The 25,166-nt window shown below is 34.8% G+C and overlaps 1 protein-coding gene across 1 annotated transcript in view; it reads left to right on the plus strand.

Moving 5' to 3' along the window:
• The window catches only part of CSMD1 (CUB and Sushi multiple domains 1), a 1,273,929-nt gene that overhangs the window by 1,014,052 nt on the left and 234,711 nt on the right, over nucleotides 1–25,166 (plus strand). The window contains exons 24-27 of the mRNA XM_075708500.1: nucleotides 6,000–6,191; nucleotides 10,651–10,777; nucleotides 13,264–13,466; nucleotides 23,479–23,670. Of these exons, the coding sequence (XP_075564615.1) occupies nucleotides 6,000–6,191; nucleotides 10,651–10,777; nucleotides 13,264–13,466; nucleotides 23,479–23,670 (714 nt within the window). The remainder of the gene's footprint in view (nucleotides 1–5,999; nucleotides 6,192–10,650; nucleotides 10,778–13,263; nucleotides 13,467–23,478; nucleotides 23,671–25,166) is intronic.

Consider the following 25,166-nt stretch of genomic DNA (forward strand, 5'->3'; position numbering starts at 1 on the left):
TAGTCTAGTCTACCCTTGATTGGTTTAGTGTGGACTTGGTAGTGTAGGTTAATGGTTGGACTGGATGATCTTAAAGGTCTTTTCCAACCTAAACGATTCTATGATTCTATGAATACCAGTAAGGAGGATACCACTCTGTTTCAAGGCTGTCGGGGTAGTTGTTTGTTCTCGCTCCCCTTGTTAGCCGTAATTGTTTCTGATAAGGACAGGACCACTCTCCGCTTCAACCATGTAGGAGTTTCTGGTACAATTAAGGGGCGCTTAACTGACCAACTCACTACACAAAGGCCGCGGTCTTGAATTCCTGAAATCATAAAGTGGTCGAAGAAAGAAAAGGGGAGGGGGGGGGGATGCACCACCACAACTGAAAGTTGTGCTCCAGGCATGCATTTAGCATTCTACACCCACTAATGGACACAAAAGCTAGTCCGAAGTAAATAGACTTTCGTGCAGATAGTGTGGACATCATGTCCTCAAGCTTCATTTTTTTCACTGCCCAGATTTACTTGCTAATGTAGATAGAACAACAGTACCCATCATAATTAAACAGAGTTGAAAGAAGTTGTAATTAATAGTCTACACACATCACAGACATGTCAATAGTTTTTACCCTGACAACTGGTATTGCTACATTCCTGGTTATTTATATCAAATATGACAGAACAAATCACATTGGATAAATAGTGTCAGGAGGTGATAGCCAATCATCAAGATGTATTCTGGCTGTTTTGGTTTTAATTTAACTGGCTTTTATCTAGTCACTGTTCTGATAATCCTACAATGAAACTCAGGAATAAGCTCATTGACAGCAATTTGTTAGTACAATAATCTTTCTCAGCAGTAAGAATATTGGCAGAATTTTTCTGACTGCTGGCTCGTTTCAATGACAGGTAAACCCGAGTACTGTGATTGTGTGGAACTCATGACCATATTTCCGCACTGTGAAAGTTCACAGCATCTACTTTAACACTGAAGTTCTGTTGCAACATTTCAACAATGAGTTTTCACAACAATATGGTCCTTTATAACAAATTACGCTAGCTGTACAAGAGCATCAGGGAAAAAAGGAATGGAAAGTTCTATTTTTTTGTGTATGATGAGAAGGGGAAGAAATTGGATAAGAAGACCTGGAAAGGCATCTTGCCTGCAAAAACACAGGGCAAGATCCTGCTATATTTGCACATGATTAGCAGCTCCTACTTGCATGTGAAATACCCCAATTTTTAATAGGCCTACTGAAAAACAGAGATAGCCTTGCTTGTGGAAAAGTGTAGTGAATGTGTGGCCACAAATTATATACTGTCATTCTTATCTTTTTTTATAGAGTATTCAAAGTGGCATTTTAAAAATTTGGCATAAAAGCAAGCAATTAGTTTGTTGGATGTACTTACAGGGAATATTTATTTTTCAGATACAAATAGTAGTAATACTCTTTATTTTGTCATACTGAATGTTTGTACCTAATATTTTTTTCTAGGCATAATATTGTGAAAACAACCCTAAAAATCAGGACTACCACTGGACTTTTCTTGAATTAGCAATAATTAGAAGAAATTAAAATCAGTATTAATTTTCCAAGGTGCTCTTTTGTTAAAAATATCTAAATATTCTAAACAAAACAGCAAATGAAGGGTTTAGTGTCTCAAGGGTTTTTAAATTTAGGTTTTATATTTTTGCTTCCAGTTAGATATTTTTATTTGCATATTATTTTTTTCTGTGTTGTCTGTGAAATAAGAAATTGAATTCTGATACCCAAGACAGTGAGTGGTTACATTCTCTACAATCAGTTTATCTAACACTTTACCCCAAATAAATATTTAATTAGGTTTGAGTTTAAAATAGACTGACAGAAAATCTTAACTCCTCCTATTGATATAAATTCTCCCACAGTCTCAAAAATAAGATTTATAAAAGTGATATATTTCTGCACAGGACTTCATGTCCTCTGACACATGCACAGGCTGAGGAATTCTTATATGTACTGCTGTGTTCTGTACTCAGACACAGTGTCTTTACCACAGCTGTTTTTTCCTACTTATAACTTGCAGAGGTATTTTGTCATTTACAGATTCAGAAATATAGTTCAGTGAGTGTTTGTAGATATGAGGCTCTTGAAGTAGCAGGCAATTCACCTTGGGATAGTGCTATTCGTGGGTGAAAAAGTCCACATTTGGAGAATGATGACTCAAGAAGAACTGTAAAAGTATGCTAGATTTAGAGACACTTCACCTACATTTATGATATTTATGTTAAAAAAGTAAATGGACAAAATCATTAAGTTTCATGTGATTGATGTAGACCAGTCTGAGGTGGAGGAGAGGGAGGGCCAGTAAGTAACTAACTAATTTATTATCCTATTACTGCAATGCTAATTGAGTGTTATGTTATATGCAGAAGTTCTATGCAAACTTTATTTATTTATTAGTAGCATTTTATTTCTTTATAAACATGCACACACCTACACAAACTTTTGTAATGAAAATCAATATTTTTAAACGTGGATGATGTGATATATACATACATACTTATGTAGCAATATAACAGAAGTAATTTCAGAACCATGTTAGTCAAAATAATGCCAAAGACTAGTAAATCATTTTACAGGTTGGATATTTTAAGCTTCAAATAAACAAAACCCAACAATTCTTCTTTTTTTTTTTTTGCCTCTTCCTAAATGTCAAATCTCAATCTACATTTTGAATTAAATTTCTGTCTTCAGAAAAATTGGGTTTAGAACAAAGTCTTTCTATAAGAACCCCAATAAGTTTTAATGTTAATAGGTAATATCAAGGTCATTTCATTTAATGATGAATTTCATGTGTTTTTATCAGATTATATTTGATCCAATTATAGTATTCTAATGTAGTGGTAAAGTGAATTTCAACCTGTGATCTGTGGGGCTTCATAGACTTCTGCCACAGAGTCTGCAAATGTAATCAAGAAAAGCAAGCTTATTTTCAATAGAGATAGACTTTTACAGTACTGTGGCTCACTTTGGAGAACTTGTGGCAGTCTACAAAGCAAAGGAGGTAGAAAACCTCTATGTTAGTGGGTACTTGAAGGTATAAGTGACTTACAGTAAACATATGAGCTATTAATAAACTCAAGGAAAAACAGAAAGATCTTTTGTGCTATTCAGTCCTATTTCAAAGCAAGAATAAAGAAAGTGCAGGAAGGTTATGGTAGGTTTCTGTCAAACTTCTAAAGCTTATGGCAGGATCTCTTTCAGTTCACGTCAGTGAGGTTTCAGGAGGCCTTGGGGATCATTATTGCAGATGAGGAGAAAATGGAATAGTGTATCTGCCATGTATACTGTGCAAACAGATTGTAAAAAAAAAAACACACTAAACTTGATTTTGCACCATTCAGGAAGCCCTTATTCTGATGAATGAGGGGATCTAGTGCCTTTTATAGACGCATCATCTTACATAAGCAGCACTGCAAAAAGGAGAGAAGAAATAATCTGTTCTCTGGCGTTGCATCAAGTATATTTACATACTTGTGCAAAACTGAATGCTAAGTGGAATCCATGAAATAATAGCAAGTCTGAACAACAATTTTATCTCAGTCTTGACATCTTCTGTAGTGAAGACTTTATCTCAGTCTTGACATCTTCTGTAGTGAAGATGGCTATATAGCAGACTAAAAGGGCTTGTTTGTCCAAAAGTTTGTTTCATTTCACCCAAATTTATCTGCTGGTCTTATAAAAGATACTACCTCTTCCTGACAAACTTTTCTTCTTTATGTGGTAGAAGGTAGTGGAGAATCAATCTCTTGTATAGCTTTCTAACTATATATCAGTCTCATGGAAAGTTTATTTCACCACACACAAATACATTCTTTAATCAGGGAAGTTTGATCTGTCAGTCACATGCCACTGCCAATGATAACCAACTGTTGCACCTACTAAAGGATGGGAAAGTATCTAAAAGCAAGTGGCTGAGAAATAGTGTTACACTGGCTCATGCTGTCAAATCGGCATTAAAATATCATCACATTATCTATCAAACAACTTACATTTTCAGGGTTTTAAATGTCTTTGTATGTTTAATAAGGAGATTAAAATAATGAAATATAGCTATTTCTTGTGAAGTTCAGCTCATCTGAATGGCCTAATTGTCTTGGCTCTTTTTATAGTGAATGAAGAGAAAAAGACCTTTTCAAAATTGCACAGTTCGTCCAATCTATTTTAGATATCTACTTCAGGATGAGATTAATCACACCCCATAAGTTGGTATTAATTCTAAAAGACAGACAACTGCTTTAGATATGGCTGTTTATGTAATCAATGCTGAGAGCTAGTCTGGAAACTGAGCATGTTTCCTTGTTTCATTTTTGTCAACAAAGTGAAATTGCAGGGGTGTGCAAATATTCACATGGAAACAATCTTTTAGAAAGGGAATAATGATAAATCTCTATAATCCATTTGTACTGTGTGTGATTATATATGCTCCTTCTGACACATAGGTTACACCTCTGTTAGTAAACTAAACATTGTCAGGGCATGAGTATGAGTGTGGGAAAGAGATTGTCTAGACTGATGAAATGTTAGGCTAAATGCTAGCATGCTTCTAGCCTGGGTTGTCTAGCACTCTCCCAAACAATCTCAGGCGTAATGTAGCAGACAGTGTGAGCTAAATTCCCAGGAAATGGCTTGTAGACAGCCGTGCTGTTTTGAAGGGTAATTTAATTTAACAGTACACGGCTGTGATCAGAGCATGCTCATTGGTCTTGGGGCTTGATGTTTCTTAAGATATTAGCACAGATAGAGATGCAGTGTCGATGTAATTTTCAGAAGCCTGAGTTATGATAGGTAAATCCCAACCTTTGTGTCCAATTTACGAACAAAGAAAAAAAGGTATTAGACTACTTGCCATTTTTTTCAACCAAGGTTGATCTTTTCAGCATTAGGAGAAAGGCAATGAGAAAGACGCAATACCAACTCTACTTTGTGTATTTGTAAAATAATGAAAGGCTGTCTATGGATATGTAATTTACCATAAAGATGCCTGATTCTTTCCTAATTAGTGAAAGGCCTCACATAGAGAATAAGCTGAAAACAGCAAACTGAAAGGAACCCCAGCTGCCTGATTCAAAACCACATCATGAAGCTGTTCAGTAAAGTAAGGACAGCAAAATGGAAACCATTTGTAAAGTCAGAATTACTTCCTTGGGCTGGGGACATGACAGTAATTAGTGAAAAATCCACAAATCTGACTGGAGTTGAGAAAGGTGAATTTGGAACCACTCTTTATATTGCTCCAAGAACTGGACCTCGAGGCAAAAAGAGAGATCTAGACTGCATCTTTACATTTTAGCAATGCTATATGAAGAAAATGCAGAGAAGAAAGGGTAAAATATGGAAAGAGTTGTAGTTGATCAGAGTAGAACTGCTCATTCCAAGGAGCACAGAAAAAGCTGTTTATCCCATCCAGCATGTTAATAGGCCAAAAAGGGGAATGCTAATTAAAAATGAGTGTAGGAATATTTCTTCATTTTCAGCAGAGAAGAAACTGAACACATGCTATCTTGACACTAGGATGGATGAAACAAGCTTTGCATTTTCTTTCTGGGTTCCCACTATGGTCTGCTGGCTTCATTATGGAGATTAGACGAGGAGGTGAAGCTCCCACTTATTACCAAATACAGGGTCAATACTGTTTTCTTTTCTGTGAATAAAAAAGAATGAAAGAATAGAAGTGGTATAAATTAATAAATTGCTCACTAATCTCATTTGGGATAGTGTAGATAATATGCTTTCTTCAATAAATTAATGCCATAATTAAATATCAAATGAACAATTAGTTCTTGGTGTTTTAGTTTCTGAGCTACCCAAATTATATAAAATTCATCTTTGGTCACTGTGGATACATCTAATCTAATTGAATCATGAGAATATAATTTGCATCAAGATCAGATTCATTGGCATTATATTTTTGTTGATATTTTATATCTTTGTGTCTTTTTTTCTTCTTTTCCCTTCCCATTTCTGCTTGCAGGTTTTGACTTAGTAAAGTGTGAAGATCCTGGCATACCAAATTATGGCTACAAGATCCGAGATGAAGGACATTTTATAGACACTGTCATTTTATACAGCTGTAATCCTGGCTATACAATGCATGGTAGTAGTATTATGACCTGCTTAAGTGGAGATCGAAGAGTTTGGGACAAACCTTTGCCTGCTTGCATAGGTAATAGGGACCGTGACAATGAAAGATTTTGGTCTGGTGTTTTAAGAAAAAAAAAAAATATTCTCTCTTTCTATACTTTATCATATCATAATGGTATAAACATACGTTAAATTTCAAGTAACAATTCACTGTGGATATCCAAGTATAACTTCTCTGAAACAGATGGCTGGCTAGTAATAGCTAGAAAACTGCTGGGAAACACTTCTTTCTATAGGGCAGCCTTTGATGAAAGACTACAGCTTTGGTTCCGATGGTATCCTGGGTCATTAAGTCTGATATGCTATCACAGGCAGTGGTATTATCTAAACACTTCACAAGCTAAGCAAACCCCATCATAAAGCAAATTAAGATTTTTTTTTTTACCTGATCTGTTTTCATCAGAAATTATTTTTCATCTCATTCCTATGAAGCTAATTTGTAATTTTCACCCCGCATTGGTAGATTGTTTTATTTGCATGCTCACTCTTGAGCCATTGTTGCCATGCTAGGCTACCCCATCTGTCAGAGCCTTGAGGCAGACCTTTTCTTTAAATATAATGGCTTCAAGTCTCTAAAACTGTGTTTCATTACAACCGACATAAATGTTATATAGACATGTACTAGGTGAGATGCATAAAATAACTGAACACCAGTATAGCTATTGCCTATTGTACCTTTGCTATGCAGTTTCTGTCCTCCGGTTTTGCTGTCCAGTCCAGCAATTACCAGTGACTTCCTGAGTTCATGTTTCACATGGAGTTCCCATGAGTCATTGGGAAAGTCTTTCTTTCTATGTCTCCTGATGCTTAGTCTTCGCCTCTACTACCTGCTGCAGGCAGGCCACCAACTGCTTTCAGCGCTTGCCTGATCTGTAGGATCCTTGCTTGTTGCCTCTCTCCCATACTGGGTACTACATTCTCCATTCCAGGAGCTGCTTCCTGCTGAACACATTCACAGACCTGCAGCCTACAAAGGAGCAAACTCCCTTCCTTTCAAAAGTTCAGCTTACCCAGAGGGTAAGTGCCAGAAAAACACAAGTGAACAGCATTTCTGATGTCTTAGTAGAGGTATTATTTTTCCCACTTGACTCTAGAATTATATCTCTAAGCTTTCTCTTACATATATGACAAGTCAAAACAACTCTTTCTAGTTTTGTTTTAAAGACTTTTCCAGTCTTTTTATACATTCAAGTCCTCAAGCTCTTCAGTTTAATTGGCTAGCTTCCTTTTCCTCTGAGTTTGCCCTGTTGTAGAGAAGAGCCATAATTAGTCCTACCTTTGCCTATCTCTCCATTTAATTTAGATGAATTCATTACTCTAAGGTAATTTTCTGTGATATTTTCTTGTGCCTGTGTTCACCATCAAGTGAATATTTGAATCAGTTCTAAGATACTTGTTGGTTCCAAGTTTATTAGGTGAATAAATCCATCCTTCTGTTTGTTCCCTTTTCTTAATATGATGATTTGTCCTCTAATCTATATGTGGGATGTTAAAATCTCAACCATACAGTATTTAAAAAAAAAAAAACCAAAACAACACCCCACATGTGTGTTCCAGTCTGACCTGGAGGAAGATAGGGAACCCAGAGTCAAGTAAATCTAAAGAAAATTCCCATCTTTGCTCCTGTAGAATGTCTTTCATAACCCTTCTCCAAAATATTTTTGACCAACATGTATGTTTTTTCTTGCTGACTTTATTTAGTTTACTGCATCACTACTATGTAATGCTCCTTCCACTCCTGTATCTCTATCTGTATTTCCAGTTTTCTTGATAACAGTATACTTTTAAAATTCTATATTCCCCTTACGATTGCTACTCTATCTTCTTGTTTTTCATTATACTTTGATTTTGTACCTTGTATTACTAGATTTGGTTTCTGTATTTTGTTGCTAAGCTTTTGGAATCACTTCTACCAAAATATCTTATTTCTTGAGGATCTTGCTTCATCTCTAAGTGGAAATATGTCCTGATATCAATTGAATAGTCAATTTTCTTTTAGTATGCTGAGACAGGTTTTGTTCTTGCTTTCTGTCTGTTCAACCACAAAGCTATCTTTCTGTGTACATTTATCTCTTTACCTATCTTCTTATTTGCTGTCCTTGTTCCAATCTTTAAAATCAAATTTGGGAGTTGTATCAGTTTTGTATAAACTCCTTCCTGTTTCTCAATTTAAAACTATTCTGAAACATTGATTACCTTCCCAAGTAATCAGATGTTCACCATTCTCTCTGAAAATCTTCTAAAGGTGAATCTTTCTAAACAGCCTTTCACAAACAGTCTGTTACCTTCATTAAATACTTTTTCTACTGTTCTGTTGACAGGAAAACTTGTCAGGATGATCCCTGAAAACTCAGTTAAGCATCTGTAGATCATTTCATGCTCTCTTTTTTTATTGCAGTGTCATTTATATAATCCTTTCTTTCTTCAGTTTTATTTTATGCTATCACAGTTTTATCTCTTGCTACTCTAATTTGACTGGCTTCCTGTTGCTCTTTTTGTTGTCATGAACTTCCAAAGATCATTTGCTTTCTTAGAGACATTTTCTTAATATCCTCCTGTTTGTGCAGACCTATTCTTTTTTGCTTGTTGTGTTTTAGATCAGCATTGGATATTTGCTGTTGTCTCCAGTGACATCTACACTCATCGCCTTTACAATCATTTCAGTCTCATTCACAAAAAATTTCAAGCCCATACACAGACATGTTCCACATATTCTACATCTAGTCATCTTCAGTGATACACTGCTATATTAGTTTTAGCATTCATTTTAATTTTCTTTATGTTCTAAGCCTTAATGAAGAAAACCAATGAACTCCTGTAATTCCTTCTCTAGAAGATTATAGAACTTGTTTGAATATAAGTCACTTCTATTAGTTTTAGTGTAGTTATTTACTTTATATAGTATATTCTTTGAGGTGGTGATTTTACAGTGTGCTGATTTCTGCATATCGAAAAGCAATGGGTTTGGATTTTTTATTAGAATCAGTTTTGAAAGTTTACTTTTGATCTGCTCCTAAAATTTATTTTTCTTTTTTTTTTATATACGAACTATATAATGCATTGTCCCAAATTTTATTGTGTATTCTGATTCTAAATGAGTTTTCTCCGAATTTTAAAGCAAATCTGCCAATTAGTTTGAGTTTCAATAATTTTTGTTTCACTGAGTTATCTTGAGTTCTTTGGTAAATACAGTACTGTATCAGTCATTTCTTTATCTTTAGTTATCTATCACAGCAATTTTTGCATTCTGAACTTTCTTGTATAATGAAAATTAACTGAAATCATAGGCAAAGTTTATGTTTGAAGGAATTATGTACTAAAGCAGCTTTCTGCTGTGCTTCTGTAAATAATATGCAGTATTTTGAGTGATCAAACCAGCAGGATAGGTAAGTAAATCAGTCATTTTGTTTCCCTTACAGTTATTTTCCTTCCTGGAAACAATTTGGTTGTCAACAGTGACTTGGTGGCATGTATAAGACTTATTATTGGTTAGGAGTGTTGCTGATAGATTATTTGGTCCAACTGCCATGGTTCTTTCATCATCAGTGTCTTACACTATGCTTGCTGTGCAGCTGTGCCTGAAGAGCTCCCCGTGGTAGCATTTTTTAATACCACTACTTGTAAGACAACACTGTAAATAAAGTAGAAATTCAGGTACATCACTTAACTGAAGAGTTACTGATCCTTTTTGTTTCAGTGGCACCTGACAGTTACACAGTTCCACTTTCATCAGTATGTGCCTTTATACTGGCCAGACAACAACATGATGCTCTAAAAAAGCTACATAAGAATAATTTGATTCCGGATGCTTAACACTGCAATTGGTCTCTCTACAAAGTTAAGATAGCACTGATAATAAAAATGTTTTAAACCAGACACTGCATACTTTCAAATCATAGCTTTCTGATTTACTCTCACTTTGTGAGCATATGGCATTTAAATTTTTAAATACTAAAGGAAATTACTAGGTAATACCTAACTGCTTTTTGATGTAATTAAACTTGAAGTTATCTAGAAGTAACTTGAAATCATTAAACTAAAGGTCTTTTGACATCAGAACAACAGAGAAAGTGATTTTAATTACAAAACCCAATGCTGAAAAGTCTGAATTTGAGCATTCAGTGTTACTTAGAAAAGCCAGACATGTTAGATGGGATATTTCTGAAACATCTTGGCTCTCTTGTGGGTGCTGAAATTGTGCTTTTGTAGTCTCAGTCCATATTGAACTACTCGTGTTGCTAAGATAACATAATCACAGAAGTATGGTTTATTGCTTTGTAACAAGGTAGGAATGAGATCATTATATGTGCATTTTTAACTCATGTACATCTCCTGGTTTATATTTATATGTACTACTTCAGCGATATTAGGTCATTCTGTTATCTTTTTAGAAGAGACTGAGATGTGGAATGGACAGAAAATGGAAGTGCAAAGTATTAGGGTCTTGTTAAAAATAAATGTAATCCTTACTTATTTTGTAGCTGAGTGTGGTGGTCAAATTCATGCTGCTACATCAGGACGCATTTTGTCCCCTGGTTACCCAGCACCATATGACAACAATCTTCATTGCACTTGGATTATCGAAGCAGATCCAGGAAAGACAATAAGGTACATGCTTAATTTCAGTATTTATTGTTGACTTCAGTATTTTAGAAGTTATAGTCTATGCCTTACATTCTCACGATCTTCTACACAATTTTTTGTTTATTAACTCCTCCTTACATTAATAAAGCTGATCCTTGTCATGCTGGCATTTATGAGTGCCATTTCTCTAGGGAACCTGGGTACCTAAATTGTGTAGGGGACGCCTAGGCATCTACTTCAGAACTATGAATTCTGTTAGATAATATGGCCTATATATCTTCAGTGTAGTAGAGCAGTGCACTGCTATGCCTTTTGCTAGCTGTAAACAAGCTAAAGTGTCAAACTGTGGTTTCAAAATTCTTCCCTTGAGTCATTGTAATGACATTCTTTTATAACTTACTGTCATATTCAATGTAATAATTTGTTTTAAATCAAATATAATTGTTCAACACTTTTTCTTAAATACATTGCCTTAAGCAGCCATAAAGTCCCTGACTCTCTGCCAGGAGCGCTCAGACATCAGGCATCTTGGATCTTCTTGGGTATCTATTAGGAACTGTCTTTTTGTCATGAATGCTTTGATCTGATGAGGATTTGACAATTACAGCAGCAGCAGAGAAGATTAGTGCTATAAAGCTTTATATACAACTCTGAAGGGTTTTAATTTTCCATTCCTGCTCCCTTCCGTCATACCATTATTAACATATATAACATTTTTAGTTATGTAAAGATCAGACTTTTTCCCCATAATCAGTTGAATAATAAGACCAGCAACATCTCAGAAGACATTGAGAACAATCCAATTTGAGAAAAATTATGAGATTTTAGTAAGAAGTGCATACAAGACTGAGAAAATGCTTAATAGATAAGGAGTGGAAGATTTCTTCAGATAGAGTAGGCAGCATAACAAATAAAAAAGGAGAAAATCAGAAGAATACAGAAAATGAGGGAGACAGAGCTGGTGACTAATCCATGAAATAATGGTACATGCAAAGAATTGAATGATGGAATCTAGAGCTTTTATTTCTATAATGATTTACGGAAAGATGATGGAAGGATTCAAGAACTCAGGCAGAAGGAAATTAGTAATACAAGAAGAACTTTTAAAACAGTTTTTCCTCATCATTTTGACATAACAAAAAGAAAGACTATCATACTTTGCTGTTGATGCAAGTCTAAATCACTCAAGTGGAAGGAATACCAATATTTAAAGACTATTTCACCTCAGTTTTGCTGTAGTAACATACTGATTCAAAAACTTTGAAATGGCAAATTCTGTTCAGTATTCAAGCTAGGTTGTTCACTCCCAAAAGGAATTTGCTGTGAAAGCAAGAATGTAACAAAAACATTTAAATTCTAATCAAGATAGGTAATCTTAATTTCTGTAATTTTAAAATAATTTATTGATACTAATATGTTTAATGATATGCAACAGAGATTAGTTGTGTACTCCAGTGACAGGAAAGACGTATGTGATTTCCAGTACATGTGTTACTTCAGAATATTAGGTATTCATTTTGAGCAAACAGTTAGCAAATAGTAAGCTGTTTTATTATTCAGTTTAGGTGGACAGTAGTTTTAACTGATCACTTAAATGAAAACTATTAATTTTTAAAATCAAACAAAAATATAAGCAATGGCAAGTTATTCACTGGGAGTTTCTTTTTCCTTTTTTATTTAAGTAATCGCGTTTCACTAAGCCAAATAATGAATTCACTCCATCATAGGTGATTTCAATGCATCTTTTACATTTAAATTACAATTTTCAAATTAACGATTTCAAATTAATGACAAATGTAATGAAGAAATATCAACACAAAACTATTTGAAACAAAAAAGTTTTGATATTTACCTATTAGATTTCTTCAATGTTAAAAATGTAAACAGACAGAACTTGGAAGTTGATGCACACATTTTGACGAATAACATAGCTTTCTTGAACACCTTTCTAAATCTAATACTTCACCTGCAGATAAATACAGATTATTCTATTACAATACAATTTTATATTTTATGAATTTTGTCATAAGGCAAAGATATAAGATAATACATTCCCTGGTTTTGTATAGGAAACAAAATGCCATGCTGACAGAATTCCCTGTGCTAGGTATGCTACTGTCCAGTAGCTACTGCTTTTTTTCAGTAGCATATAATTCAAACCAATCAGTGTCCTTGGTATCCTCATTTGAATAAAGAGAGGAAATCTTTGATGAAATCATAGTTCTCATCCTTTAAAATAGCTATCATAAAAATAAATTAATTGATAGAACAAGTACTATATGCCCCATAGTGGTGTTTTCTGTAATTCAGGCATTTATAGAACCAAATGGCATCTCTCTTCCAAGATCAGCTCATCCAACAGGAAAAATGGATAACTCTTCAGGACCACCAGCCCTTCTTCAGTTCTAAACAGCATCTCAAAACTACGTACAGTTTGGGAATGATTGCTTGGAGTTTTGTGTAATTGTGTTTAATGAGTAATGTACAGTGGTTTTGCTTTCTCTTTTCAGTCTGCATTTTATTGTTTTTGACACTGAGGTCGCTCATGACATCTTGAAGGTATGGGATGGGCCTATTGAGAGCAGCATACTTCTGAAAGAATGGAGTGGCTCAGCCCTTCCAGAGGATATTCACAGCACTTTCAACTCATTAACATTACAATTTGACAGTGACTTCTTCATCAGCAAATCAGGCTTCTCCATTCAGTTTTCAAGTATGTACATATTTTTTCATCTACAATAATTATATACACTATTTATATACATTATTCTTATATATGAACTGTTTCTCATCTTACAACTTTCTCAGTCTTTTTAAAAAAGAGATTATATAATTTTAATTATTTTGTATATTCATGCAAATAGCTAGAGCTAGGGTGAATTTTTGGATTTGGTTTGAATGTTTAAGTTTTCTTACTCCTTGTTTTGTACAGCAGCCACAGGCCTAGCATTATCTAATTAGCATTATTTAACAAGTCAAAATGGGTTTGTACATACATAAATCTTCTGCATTGATAGTTTTAAATGTTCGCACCAGTGCTACCTAATGATATATCATTTTGTGTTTATACTTTATGTTGTCTGGGGTTCTTTGTTCTCACAACATTGCTTGCATGATGCATCATTTTTATGACCTTAACTACTGTTTGTGTACATGATTAAACTGAAGAATAGAATATGTCTTACCATATTGAAATATATTTAAAAATTTACTATTAAACTGATTGAATTAATCTTCAGGTTTAAAGTGAAAGCTCCTCTGTATACAGAGGAGCTGTGATCGACATTGTATATGTGATGAATAGTGTAAAATTGAGGGTGGAGTTCTTCTATAATATTATCAATGAAGTATTAAAGACTGAGGGTAGGACTACAGAGAGACTATATCATTGTCTTTAACTCACTTGTTGCATCCTTATATATCTAGATTTCTGCTAGGAACACAGGAAAATTATGAATTAATAAAATATGTGAGAGTAGGAGTATTATTTAAAACCTCTGTAGGTGCTGTCATTCAGAAGTAAAGGGCACTAATAAGCTTTCAGTCATTATTATTTGCATGAGGAAATATTCTTTGGGGATTTCCTGGTCTCTAAATAATGCACTTGACATTTAACTGTCGACTTCATTTTCCTTGATTTTTCTGAATGTTTTACCCCCCAAACCACAGGCTCTTTCATCAGCCCTAAGATAACTAGTTAAAAGTATGCAAAATGAATTAAAGACAAAGAGCAGAATAAATGTTTCTAAAATTTCTGACCAGTGTGCTATATAATATCCTGCTTTTCATGTTGTTTGAAACATTTAAATTTTTGCATTTGTGGAAATGAAGGGGTTTTTTATTCTGTTAGGGTTAGAAAACACATTTAATGTTGTATTATATGAAAATGTTTATAAGTTTATGCACAAATTTTGAAAGGAGGAAAATACTTAAGCAGTTAGATTTGTCAACATATTCTTTGACCTTCAGTGATACTTATAGTAAGTAGGAGACAATTTAATGCTTTAAGGGTGAAGAACTGATTTTGTCATTTTAGTATAATATCTGATGGATGCACTCAGTGATCATGCTGGCAACTGCAGTGTACATCTTATTAGAATTAATTGGAATTAGTAGTGAAGAACGGAATGCCTCAGCTGAAATGAAGGGAAAATTATGTTAAAGTTTCATTCACCCTGCTTGACAAGTGGAATGTTTTATTAATTTTTTAATTGTAAGGAGTAAAATATATGATTTAAGGAATATGTTAAAGTAAATGCTAAAGTATTTCATCTAAAAATCAGAGCTTAGTTTATTTAGTCTCCTTGAGGCAATGGGCAGACCACTGTGGCCTTGATCTGCAAAGGATTTAAACTAATTAATCTATGGCTAAGTGAGGATCTTTGCATGCTTTACTGTTCATCATATGTTCAAACTGTAGGCCAGCTTATAGCAAAGCTGCACAGAATATTTAAATTTCACTACTTTAGTAGCTTGTAACTCAATGATCAAAAGAGTCTTGAGTTGCTTAAACTTTTTTCTGGTAGTTGCAGAAGTTGTAGATGTTTTATTACAAGTTCTATGAAGGTAAGTGCTCAAGTTTTGTGTCTTTATATCCCTTGAAAGATTTTCAAGTGTTGCATTTTTTAACAAGTGTATTTTATTTAAATATTAATTACAATCCAAGAAGTAGACTTCAGGTGCAGAATTGCACAGGATTGGACAACCTTCAATAATCTGGACTTCTTACACATGCAACTTCTGTATTGGATTATGCAATTGAGATGAGTGTCTACATCAATGAACATCCAATTATGGGATCATACAAAGGATATACATCTGAGAGTATCAGGTCAAATGAACAGCTTAAAGACAAAGCGTTAAAGTGCTAACCTTCATCTGGAGAATTTGTTTTACTGTGCTGTGAATGTACTGATTACTTTCTATACTTTGCACTCTGGAATGCCCTTACTGCATCTGCCTAAAAAAGAGGTACTGGGAAAGGATAGTATGAGGTAGATCAGAAAATATCACCTATAAATTGCTTCCTGTTGGTTGTAAATGTAATTAGAGGTATTTTTAGTGGAAAAATATAGGTGGCTGAAGCTTACAAAATGTTTGAACACTATAAAAGTGCCTTGTCTTGCCCACTCATCTCAGCATATAGGGCATGAAGACACGAACTGACAAGAGTGATTATGTTAATTGTAATCAGCCTAATGCTTTTCATTAAAACTTAATTACCATTTAATCATGCATAAAGGGACAAAAATGGAGTTCACTGTACAAAATTGACCTTTACTCTGGGGGTTAAATACATTTAAACTATGTATTACAAGCCAGGGATGTCAACCAACTCTTTCTGGTCACCATTCAAAAAGTGAACACAAGAAAGGTATAGGCAGATTTGGTATTTGGCTTCTTTATTGCAAAGAAACAAAATTACTGGCAGCAAAAACTTCCTGCCTAAGTTAACCATAAAAAAAGAAGTTTTCTAACCTAGCTTAATTCTGTCTTACATGTCTAAGGTAAACGGGATAAATTTTCCTCTGAAGTTGCCTTTTTTTTTTAATCAGCTATAGGTCTAGTTATATGAACATACACTAAATCTCAAACTTCTGGACATCTAAAGGCAGGTGAAATGAATCCTACCTGTCTTTTCACAGGTGTCTAGTTCCGTTTGAGATGCCATAAAGTATCCTGGCTAGTCTCCATTTGCTGCTCCAGAAGGTCACACACCCTTAAGTCCTAGGTCATATCTTCCAGTCCTGTGCAGATACCTTGGTTATTGTAAGGCATCTCAGATGAGACTAGCCACCTATGTTGAAGCAGATCAGTCTTGCCCTGAATGCTTAATCTTCAGCTACTCTAGATTTCTGAAAGCACTTGGGTCCCATGCTAGTGGATGGTTCATTACTTTTATTGACCTGAAGCTTATTTTATTGAGAGCTTATTTATATCTAACCAGATAATTTGTTTATTTGATATTTAGCAAAACCAATAGAAGTGGCAGATGATAGGAACAGCACTGGCAGTTGCTAGTCGTATTATCATTGTTACAGGCTCAGTGAGTTTTTATTTTAACAATACCTGATAGGAGTTCTACCCTTACAGTCTAGCCTTGTTTCTTGAACTAAATTCTCAGCTGTTGTAACTTAAGAGAACTGTATCCTTTTCTTAAACTAAATGATGCATTCATAGTTCCTCAGCTGGTTTCGTAGATTTTGCTCCTCAAGGCTATAACACATCAAATGATTATTTGCACTCTTCTTATAATGGAAAAAAAAGATTTTTGGAAATGTCTGGCTTTTTTAGAGTCAGATCCATCTGTGATGGTTTTCTATGCCTACCTCTGGTTTTATGGCATTGTTAATTTCTCTTAGTCATAGCATCCTATAAGCATACACTTTAATTAACAATTATACCTATCTCTGCTTTCATGTGAACAGAAAGGCTATCTTTTTTTTGCTAATACAGAAAAACTGGCAAAAAGTTGATAAAGTAGCAAAGAGGTTTTTATCAATTTCTTCGTAGTATTTGTATCTTATTAGAAGAACTTCAGACATCAATTTTATTAAAAGTGAAGATATGAAATGAAGGCATTTGTATAGTTAGTTGAGTCCAATTTTGGTTTTTTGTTGTTTGCTTGCTCTCCCAATATTTGGTCTTGAAGTAAATGATAAACAATGAAGAGTAAGATGCCTGACTAAATTTTTATCTTAACAACATAAGTCATCAATTATGATAATAAAAATAAACAACTTATACCAACCAGTTATTTAGAACAATTATTTGGAAATTATTGTGTCTGATGTTGACACATCTGTTGATATCTTACTTCAAGACAAGATCTTAAGCATCAACAGTTCTGTTTGATGGTTTCTAATGACACTGGGCTTAATCTGACAAATCTTTTTAAGCAATGATGCCTGCTTCTGTCCAGTTTTGTAACTCCATTCAATCATTTGTTTGTCTACAGGAATTCCTACAGTAACTGTGTCACCCATATGGAACTGTTAGAGTACTGTTGTCTTGTAAATTGATCTTTTATTGCTGAGATATCTTTTAATCACTTGCCTAATGGCCTGAGGTACTACATTTAAGTAATATAAGCATTCCCCTGACAGAACCTTCATGGCTAGGATTTGTCATGCAGTTGTTCCAGTTTGATTCACAATTGAATTATCCAGAAAAGGGAGTTAGCACAAAAATAGATTTCAAAAGAAATTTACACATGCATAATCACATATCTGCCCTACTAACTAAATTTTGAGTTCAAAGAAAATGAAATCCATTAAGATATCCCTTGTTAAAATAAAGGACACAAGACACAAGAATTCAGTATTCCCCTTAAAAGTCTGTAACCTAATCATTTCACAGTTCAGTCTCTTCTCTTGCTTTCTGTGATGCTATAAATGTTGAATTGCATGCTCACAATAACACAATTTCATTAGCATGAAACTGTGTCATAGCATTTCTATCCATCATTTAATCCATGGTCTGGGCAAGACATCCTCAGCCTTACAGGGGGTAGCAGTTCTTGATTTGGTTCCTGTGGAACTAAGCAGAAATGAAGCTTGTAGGTTACTCTGATGGTTATCTCTAAACTTGTGAACTTGTGAACTTTTGTACTTTGGACTTAATGAAAGAGGCTGCATTATTATTTGGGTTTCTTTTTTCTTTACATTCTTGGACAATACAAGATACCTAAATATGTAGCTGACGTTCTTAGTCTGTACATTTACATATATTATATGAGATACTTTTTAGAGAGCAAACACTATTATTTCACATTTGGAAATGTTTGTTAGTCTGACATCACTACAAATCCCATGTACAATGTCTCAGCTTTGATATGCCAAAATCCTTCTCAAACTTATTATGCAAACATAATGCACCAAACGGGAAGCTTGTGCATTGCTCGCAATTTACAAGCCTAGCTCCTGAAAAGTCTTTATTATTTTTATAACCATGTGGAGGAGAAAAAATAGAATCTCTGCAGCACAATACTACAGCAAATGGCTTACATGATTGTTTACCACAAACATAGTGAAATCGATATTGATGAAGGTGATGGGTTTTTTTCTTGAGCTACAATAGATTACAGGCTAAACAAACTGATAAAAAAAGAAGTGTCCTTCAGGTGAAAGATAAATTAGGCACAAATCTAACATATTGCTCACAAGGCTACAGACACACAAATATACAGTGTGTCATATTCTCAAAACCAGTCTCCTATTGATTTTCAGTGAAGTTTTAAATCAACTTTGAAAATCTAATTGGGGGACCAAATAAAAAAAAAAAAAGGTCTAAAATGTGATTCTGGAAGATTATTAAATTAAAAACAGAGAGGCTTAACACAGTGGCTGCCAACATATGGAGGTCTGAAATCTCCCTAGCAATCCGTGTTTTTTCCAGCTGCCCATTCTTCTGGCACCTACTTCTAGTTCCATCTTTTGTGTACACAGAAGAGTGTTCCACTCTGACCAGATGAGACAGTAGGAGATGGGATATCTGTACAGTACTACTCTATAACACACTGAGTATCATGTAGCTTACTGCTTAGAACACATGTGCAGGAACTGAGAAGCAGGAATTTACTTCTTTTCCAGTTTAATGGAATTGAAATCCTCTCTCCTGGCTATGCCATTTTAAGCACTTAATTTTTCTCAGTCATTTCTAAAAATGTTAACTATGGAATTGGGTTTGATCTAGCATCCTTGAATCTAAAATATAGTTATTGCTTTTCCTGCTTTACAGTGCGTATGTTTTAATTGTGTTGTTTCAAGTTTCTGAATTCCTCAGGTTTTTTTGAAAATTGCATATGGCAATCATAGAATCATAGAATCGTTTAGGTTGGAAAAGACCTTTAAGATCATCCAGTCCAACCATTAACCTAACACTGCCAAGTCCACCACTAAACCAATTAAGGGTAGAGTAATAATTTCATGTTTCCTGGCTTGGTGGCTGGATTAGTTTTTATTGAAAGTAAAAACCAGGCATCATTAAAGTTGGAAAGGACCTCTAAGATCATCAGTCCAACCATCAACCCATCACCACCATGCCCAATAAACCATGTTCTAAAATGCCACATCTGCCCGTTTTTTGAACATCTCCAGGGATGGTGACTCCACCACCTCTCTGAGCAGCCTGTTCCAATGCTTGACTACCCTTTCCGTCAAGAACTCTTTCCTAATATCCAATCTAAACCTCCCCTGGTGCAGCTTGAGCCCATTTCCTCTCGTCCTATCGCTAACTACTTGGGAGACGAGACCAACACCCACCTCACTACAGCCTCCTTTCAGGTAGTTGTAGAGAGCAGTAAGGTCTCCCCTGAGCCTCCTTTTCTCCAGACTAAACAATCCCGGTTCCCTCAGCCGCTCCTCATAAGACCTGTGCTCTAGACCCTTCACCAGACTCGTTGCCCTTCTTTGGATGTTCTCCAGCACCTCAATGTCCTTCTTGTATTGAGGGGCCCAAAACTGGACATAGTATTCCAGTCTGGAGAAAAGGAGGCTCAGGGGAGTCCCCATCCCTGGAGGTATTTAAAAGACATGTAGATGAGGTGCTTAGGGTTATGGTTTAGTGGTGGACTTGGCAGTGCTAGGCTAATGGTTGGACTTGATGATCTTAAACGTCTTTTCCCATCTAAACAATTCTGTGGTTCTAAGTAAAACGACTTGAAAAGGAGATAAGCTGATAAGTTGACAGTCTTTCTAAATGTTCACTTCACTAGATGACATACCAGTGCTTAAATGTCTGGTGTTCTGTTTAATTAGGATCAAGTGTATTTGGCATGATAAAAAGCTTGTTAGTTTCAAATATATAAAATAACTTCTGAGGCTGCAAGAACAAAGGTGTAAAGAACATTTTGGTGTTTATTAAACATCTGTCATTGTTTTTAAAATTTAAAACTTTGTCTGTAAGAAATGGAGATTAACAGTGAAATTAATATTAAAAGGCATTAGTCCTTCGTAATTGGTGCATACTTGACAGTCAAAATGGGAAATGTTTGCTGAGATATTATATTGCATAACCTTTTAAGGAGAAAATGAAGATATTCAGAGATGTTGAAAAAAAGATATTAATGACAGAGATGGGCTTATGCTCATATACTTCAAAGAATTATGGTTCTTTAACAGATATGTACTATAGTGATCCATTTTTTAGAGCTATTATTGTCTGTCAAATAAGAAATAACTTCTCTGAGGTCATGACCATGCTTTCCTTCCCCTGTGGCCAAGTATACATTTAGTAAACTGCACTAATACGGGTTGTCAGGTAAATTGTCAGAGTGGTGCCTGGGGAGTGCTTATACAGTACTCATTAGTAGTGGCAGCCATTTCTTTAATTCTTGGATTGATGCTTACAAATTCTGGTGGAAAAAAAGTCCACCACTGTTAAAAAGCCTACCATGTCTTTTACTTCATTTAGATACGGTAACCATCCCAAGGTATGAGATGTACTATTTGGGAATGGGAAGAAGGTCAAAAAATTATGTATAATAACTTGTTAAACAAAGCTCCTGTGTTTGTAGTGTGTTAGTTATCATAACCCATGAATTCTTATATCAGGATGTTTTACAGATTCTGTGATTTGTCTAAGTGACCACCAATTTGCTAGAACATGCATAAAACCATTTTACCAATTTCTCATTTTGCTCATTCTTTTTCCAACCTTTCTGTCTCCTGCAAATTTACAACATGGGAAAAAAAAAAGAGTTTTGCAGTTGTACAACTTGGTAACTGTTTCAGTTTTGCAAATGTTTAGTTGCTCCTGCTGTTTCCTGTAGTGGTGTACTCTTGGTGTGGATAGGAATAGATGCAGTTATTAATACAGAAAATGGATTACCTGCACGTTATAGTCACAAATGTTGCATAGTGGTGGTAGTGATGGGGCTTTTTTACCTTATGAAAGCCTTTGGGTTGTACCATTTGAAATGAGCTAACAAAATCACTTTAATGAATTATTAATATTTCCTGGGATTGAAACAGGAAAAATGGGAAAAAAACTCCAAAACACGCAACCCCCTTTCAGAAAAAAAAAAGAAAAGAGCAGGGAGGATGGACTGTTATCACTAACACACATCATTTATAGGAGGTATGGAAGAGAGTGTGCCCCTCTATTTAAAAGAATAGAAAGTAATTATCAAACATAAAGAAATAATATTTTATGTTCTTAGTCTTTTTTGGCCTGTAATGTGTAACTCTACCCTAAAACCCAAGTAGTTGAAGTGCTACATACTGCTCAAAATACAGGAAGACTTAGTCACTGCTTTCCCAAAGACTGTTGGAGAATGGTGCAGCCAAATATGATAAGTAACAATAACATTAGCCAACAAGTGGTACAAAGCAGTTTTAACAATGGCATATATGCTTTTAATAAATTACATCAATTTTCCTCTGAATGCTCCACATTGGTCTGATCATGTCTTACAAACATCAGAGCAAAATTACACCTTAGAAAGACATCAGATGCAAAGTTGAGATGGTTATGAATCAGTTTAAGAATGAATAAGTTGTCTGATGTGTGAGCATGCAAGAAAGTATACATAGTCCATATTAGAAAAAAAAGACAATAATTTAGTATTTATGTTTCACATTTTTCAAGGATTATCCCCTGCAATACTGAAGATGAGCAGAAGGGTGTGGTGTAGCCGTTTTTTTAAAAAGTGGTCTGGATTCAAGAAGTTTAAACTTGGTTGAATGAGGATGATGAAAGTGGTAGAGGGACTTGTAGATACACACCAATATCATTAATTATGATTGTGACACTGGCTTTGTGACTTCTTATTTTGGCTTTTGCTCACAATTGTGATAAGTTCTTTGAAATAGACATGTTTGGGTGGAGCAGCCTGGAGTGGTAGGAAACAGAGTGCAATTCAGTGATTTAGGGACAGTAGCCTCCCGAGACAGGATCTTATTTCCTTGGGAAGATTGCAATGTTTTCTGCAACTCAGGATGTTGAATATCTGAAGCCAGTAGAAGAGACCTGTTATCTTGCACAAATCCATAATGGATGTAGATTTGCGTATCCACTTTCTGGATGTTTACTTCCTTTAAGTCATACCATACTGATTGTTCTGCTCAGTTTAACATTGCTTTTTAAATTAATTTATTTTTTCACAAAGCAAAATCCATATCCAAACTCAGGAGACTGAACGTAGGTGAGATATTTTGCTTAGATTAAGTTTGAGTGTACTCTGCAAAAGTTATTGCTTGCTCCTGAAATGGGAACTTCAGGGCTACATAAAACTGCTATTTCATTCAGCCAGCTGGGTGAATATGGCATTTGTAAGCTGCAAGATATTAAGACTATAAAGCAATGTTATTTATATTATGATACTTACCCTGTTGCACAAAAGGCACCAATGTGCATAAAGAAATTTGTTTTGATAACCAGAACATTAAAGTGAGGAAAGGAGTTGCTAGCTCTTTTGATGCATTAACTGGACCCCAAAAAAGGAAAAAAAAGGGGGGTAAAAAAAAAAAGAAAGAAAAGCTTGTGTTTGTTTCCTCTCAGGCTATATTTTATACTAAGGAAACTGGCAGGAAGCCAACATAATCATGATGTATCTCAGTGGGCAGATTCTCGTAAAAATAAAGAAACAAAATGCCTTCCTATATTAACTGATGAGTAAATAGTATTGCCTCTGGTTGGAATGCTCTTGTAAAAAATATTGTGCTTTTAATTATGGATGTTTGGTATCTACACCTTAAAGCTTTTATTTCATCATTCCCCTATAGCTTCTATTGCATCAACCTGTAATGATCCTGGGACACCACAGAATGGCACTAGATATGGAGAGAGTAGAGAGCCTGGAGACACTACCACCTTTCAATGTGACCCTGGCTATCAACTTCAAGGACAGACTAAAATTACATGTGTGCAACTGAATAACCGATTCTTCTGGCAACCTGATCCTCCTACATGCATAGGTAATAAGCTGAAATGTTAGTCTCTGTTTAAGATTAATACAGATCAGGTTTCTTTTTCAACTAGTGGGCATATGAAGCTCCTGCTGGAGTGATGCTCTTTACAGAACCCAGTTGTTTCATACTTATGGTTAATGACAGCTGCATTCTCAAGATTAACACTATTTTTGGATGCCATTTTCTCACTCTATTCTATTCTTTAAACTTCATACAATTTTAAAATTCACAAAGTCTAATAGGAATAATTAAATGGAAGAGGTGATTTGGATAAAAAAAAATCTCATTGAAATGGTCTCATTAGCATGGTCTTCTATGTAATAATTTGGTTACATAAACTGTGGTCCATTATTTATTCTGAAAATTTTCTGAATTCTCCTATAGATTAAATGCACATCCTGTGCAATCCCTAGGAAGCTAAAGATATTTTTTTCTGAAGCAGGGTGCCTGTTGGGAAAGGTAGATGCAGAAAAGGGGATCCAAGTGACAACTCTTTTGAAAGAAATGAGATGTATTTCCGTAGCACCAGGAGAGGGTGGGAGACCTTCTTTCTTTGAAAGAAGTTTTGATTCTTGGTTCCATCATCCTATATGGCATAAAGTTTTCTCTGAGGTTCTGGTCAGTACACTAATAATTACAGTCTTGCTGAAATGTATTTTAAGGTCATCAGTGTAGCTTTTCTAAGCTTAGAGTTAATCAACATCTGTGAAAAATTATCTGCTAGGTATATAAATTTTAAAAATCTTTATGATTTTGTTGCCTGTTGATTTACAATTAAATGAAGACTTATTTTAATGATCCCAAAACCCAGATACAATATGTTTTAATAACACTGGAATAAGCATAATGCTTTTTCTTTCTACAAGCCACTTTGGAGAGGCTTTCCAAAACAGCAAATGCCCAAACAACTGCAGTCCCTCTGTTTCTCTAAAGTGTTAACAGATATCTAAAAATACTGGGAAGGATTCAGGATAATGCAGGATGGTGTCTGTAACTCCATATCATCTTGCAGAATTGGAGCAGCATATAATCTGAACATTGTCTTCTGGATACCTTGTGTGCAATGTATAAATAACAGTATGAAAATGTTTAGTAAACATACTGGGATTATTCACAAATTAAAAATATTTAAATAAAAATAAAAAAATAAAAGCCGTCTGGTGTCTAAAGGTCTAGAGGAGTCATACTTTTTCTGTAAATACCTGTTATAATCATTCCATGTCTCTTTACAGTCTAGTAAAAAAAACCCCAAAACACAAAAGAAAGAAGGAAATAAAGAGGGAAATAAAGAGAGAGTGCCTTTGGGCAAAAAGTATATACATATTGTTATTCTTCCATATATTCAAGGTGACTTTGAAGGAGAAAGGAGATTAAAGTAATCTTTAATGTAGACATGACAATATTAGAAAACTTAAGGGTTCTTTAAAGCCTTTATGAGTAATTTTAAAAATTACCATAAAATCTTTATTTCAGTATGCTGACTTAGAGCTGAAAAATCATTT

This window comes from Pelecanus crispus, chromosome 3 (genome assembly GCF_030463565.1).
Source record: "Pelecanus crispus isolate bPelCri1 chromosome 3, bPelCri1.pri, whole genome shotgun sequence".
NCBI lineage: Eukaryota > Metazoa > Chordata > Aves > Pelecaniformes > Pelecanidae > Pelecanus > Pelecanus crispus.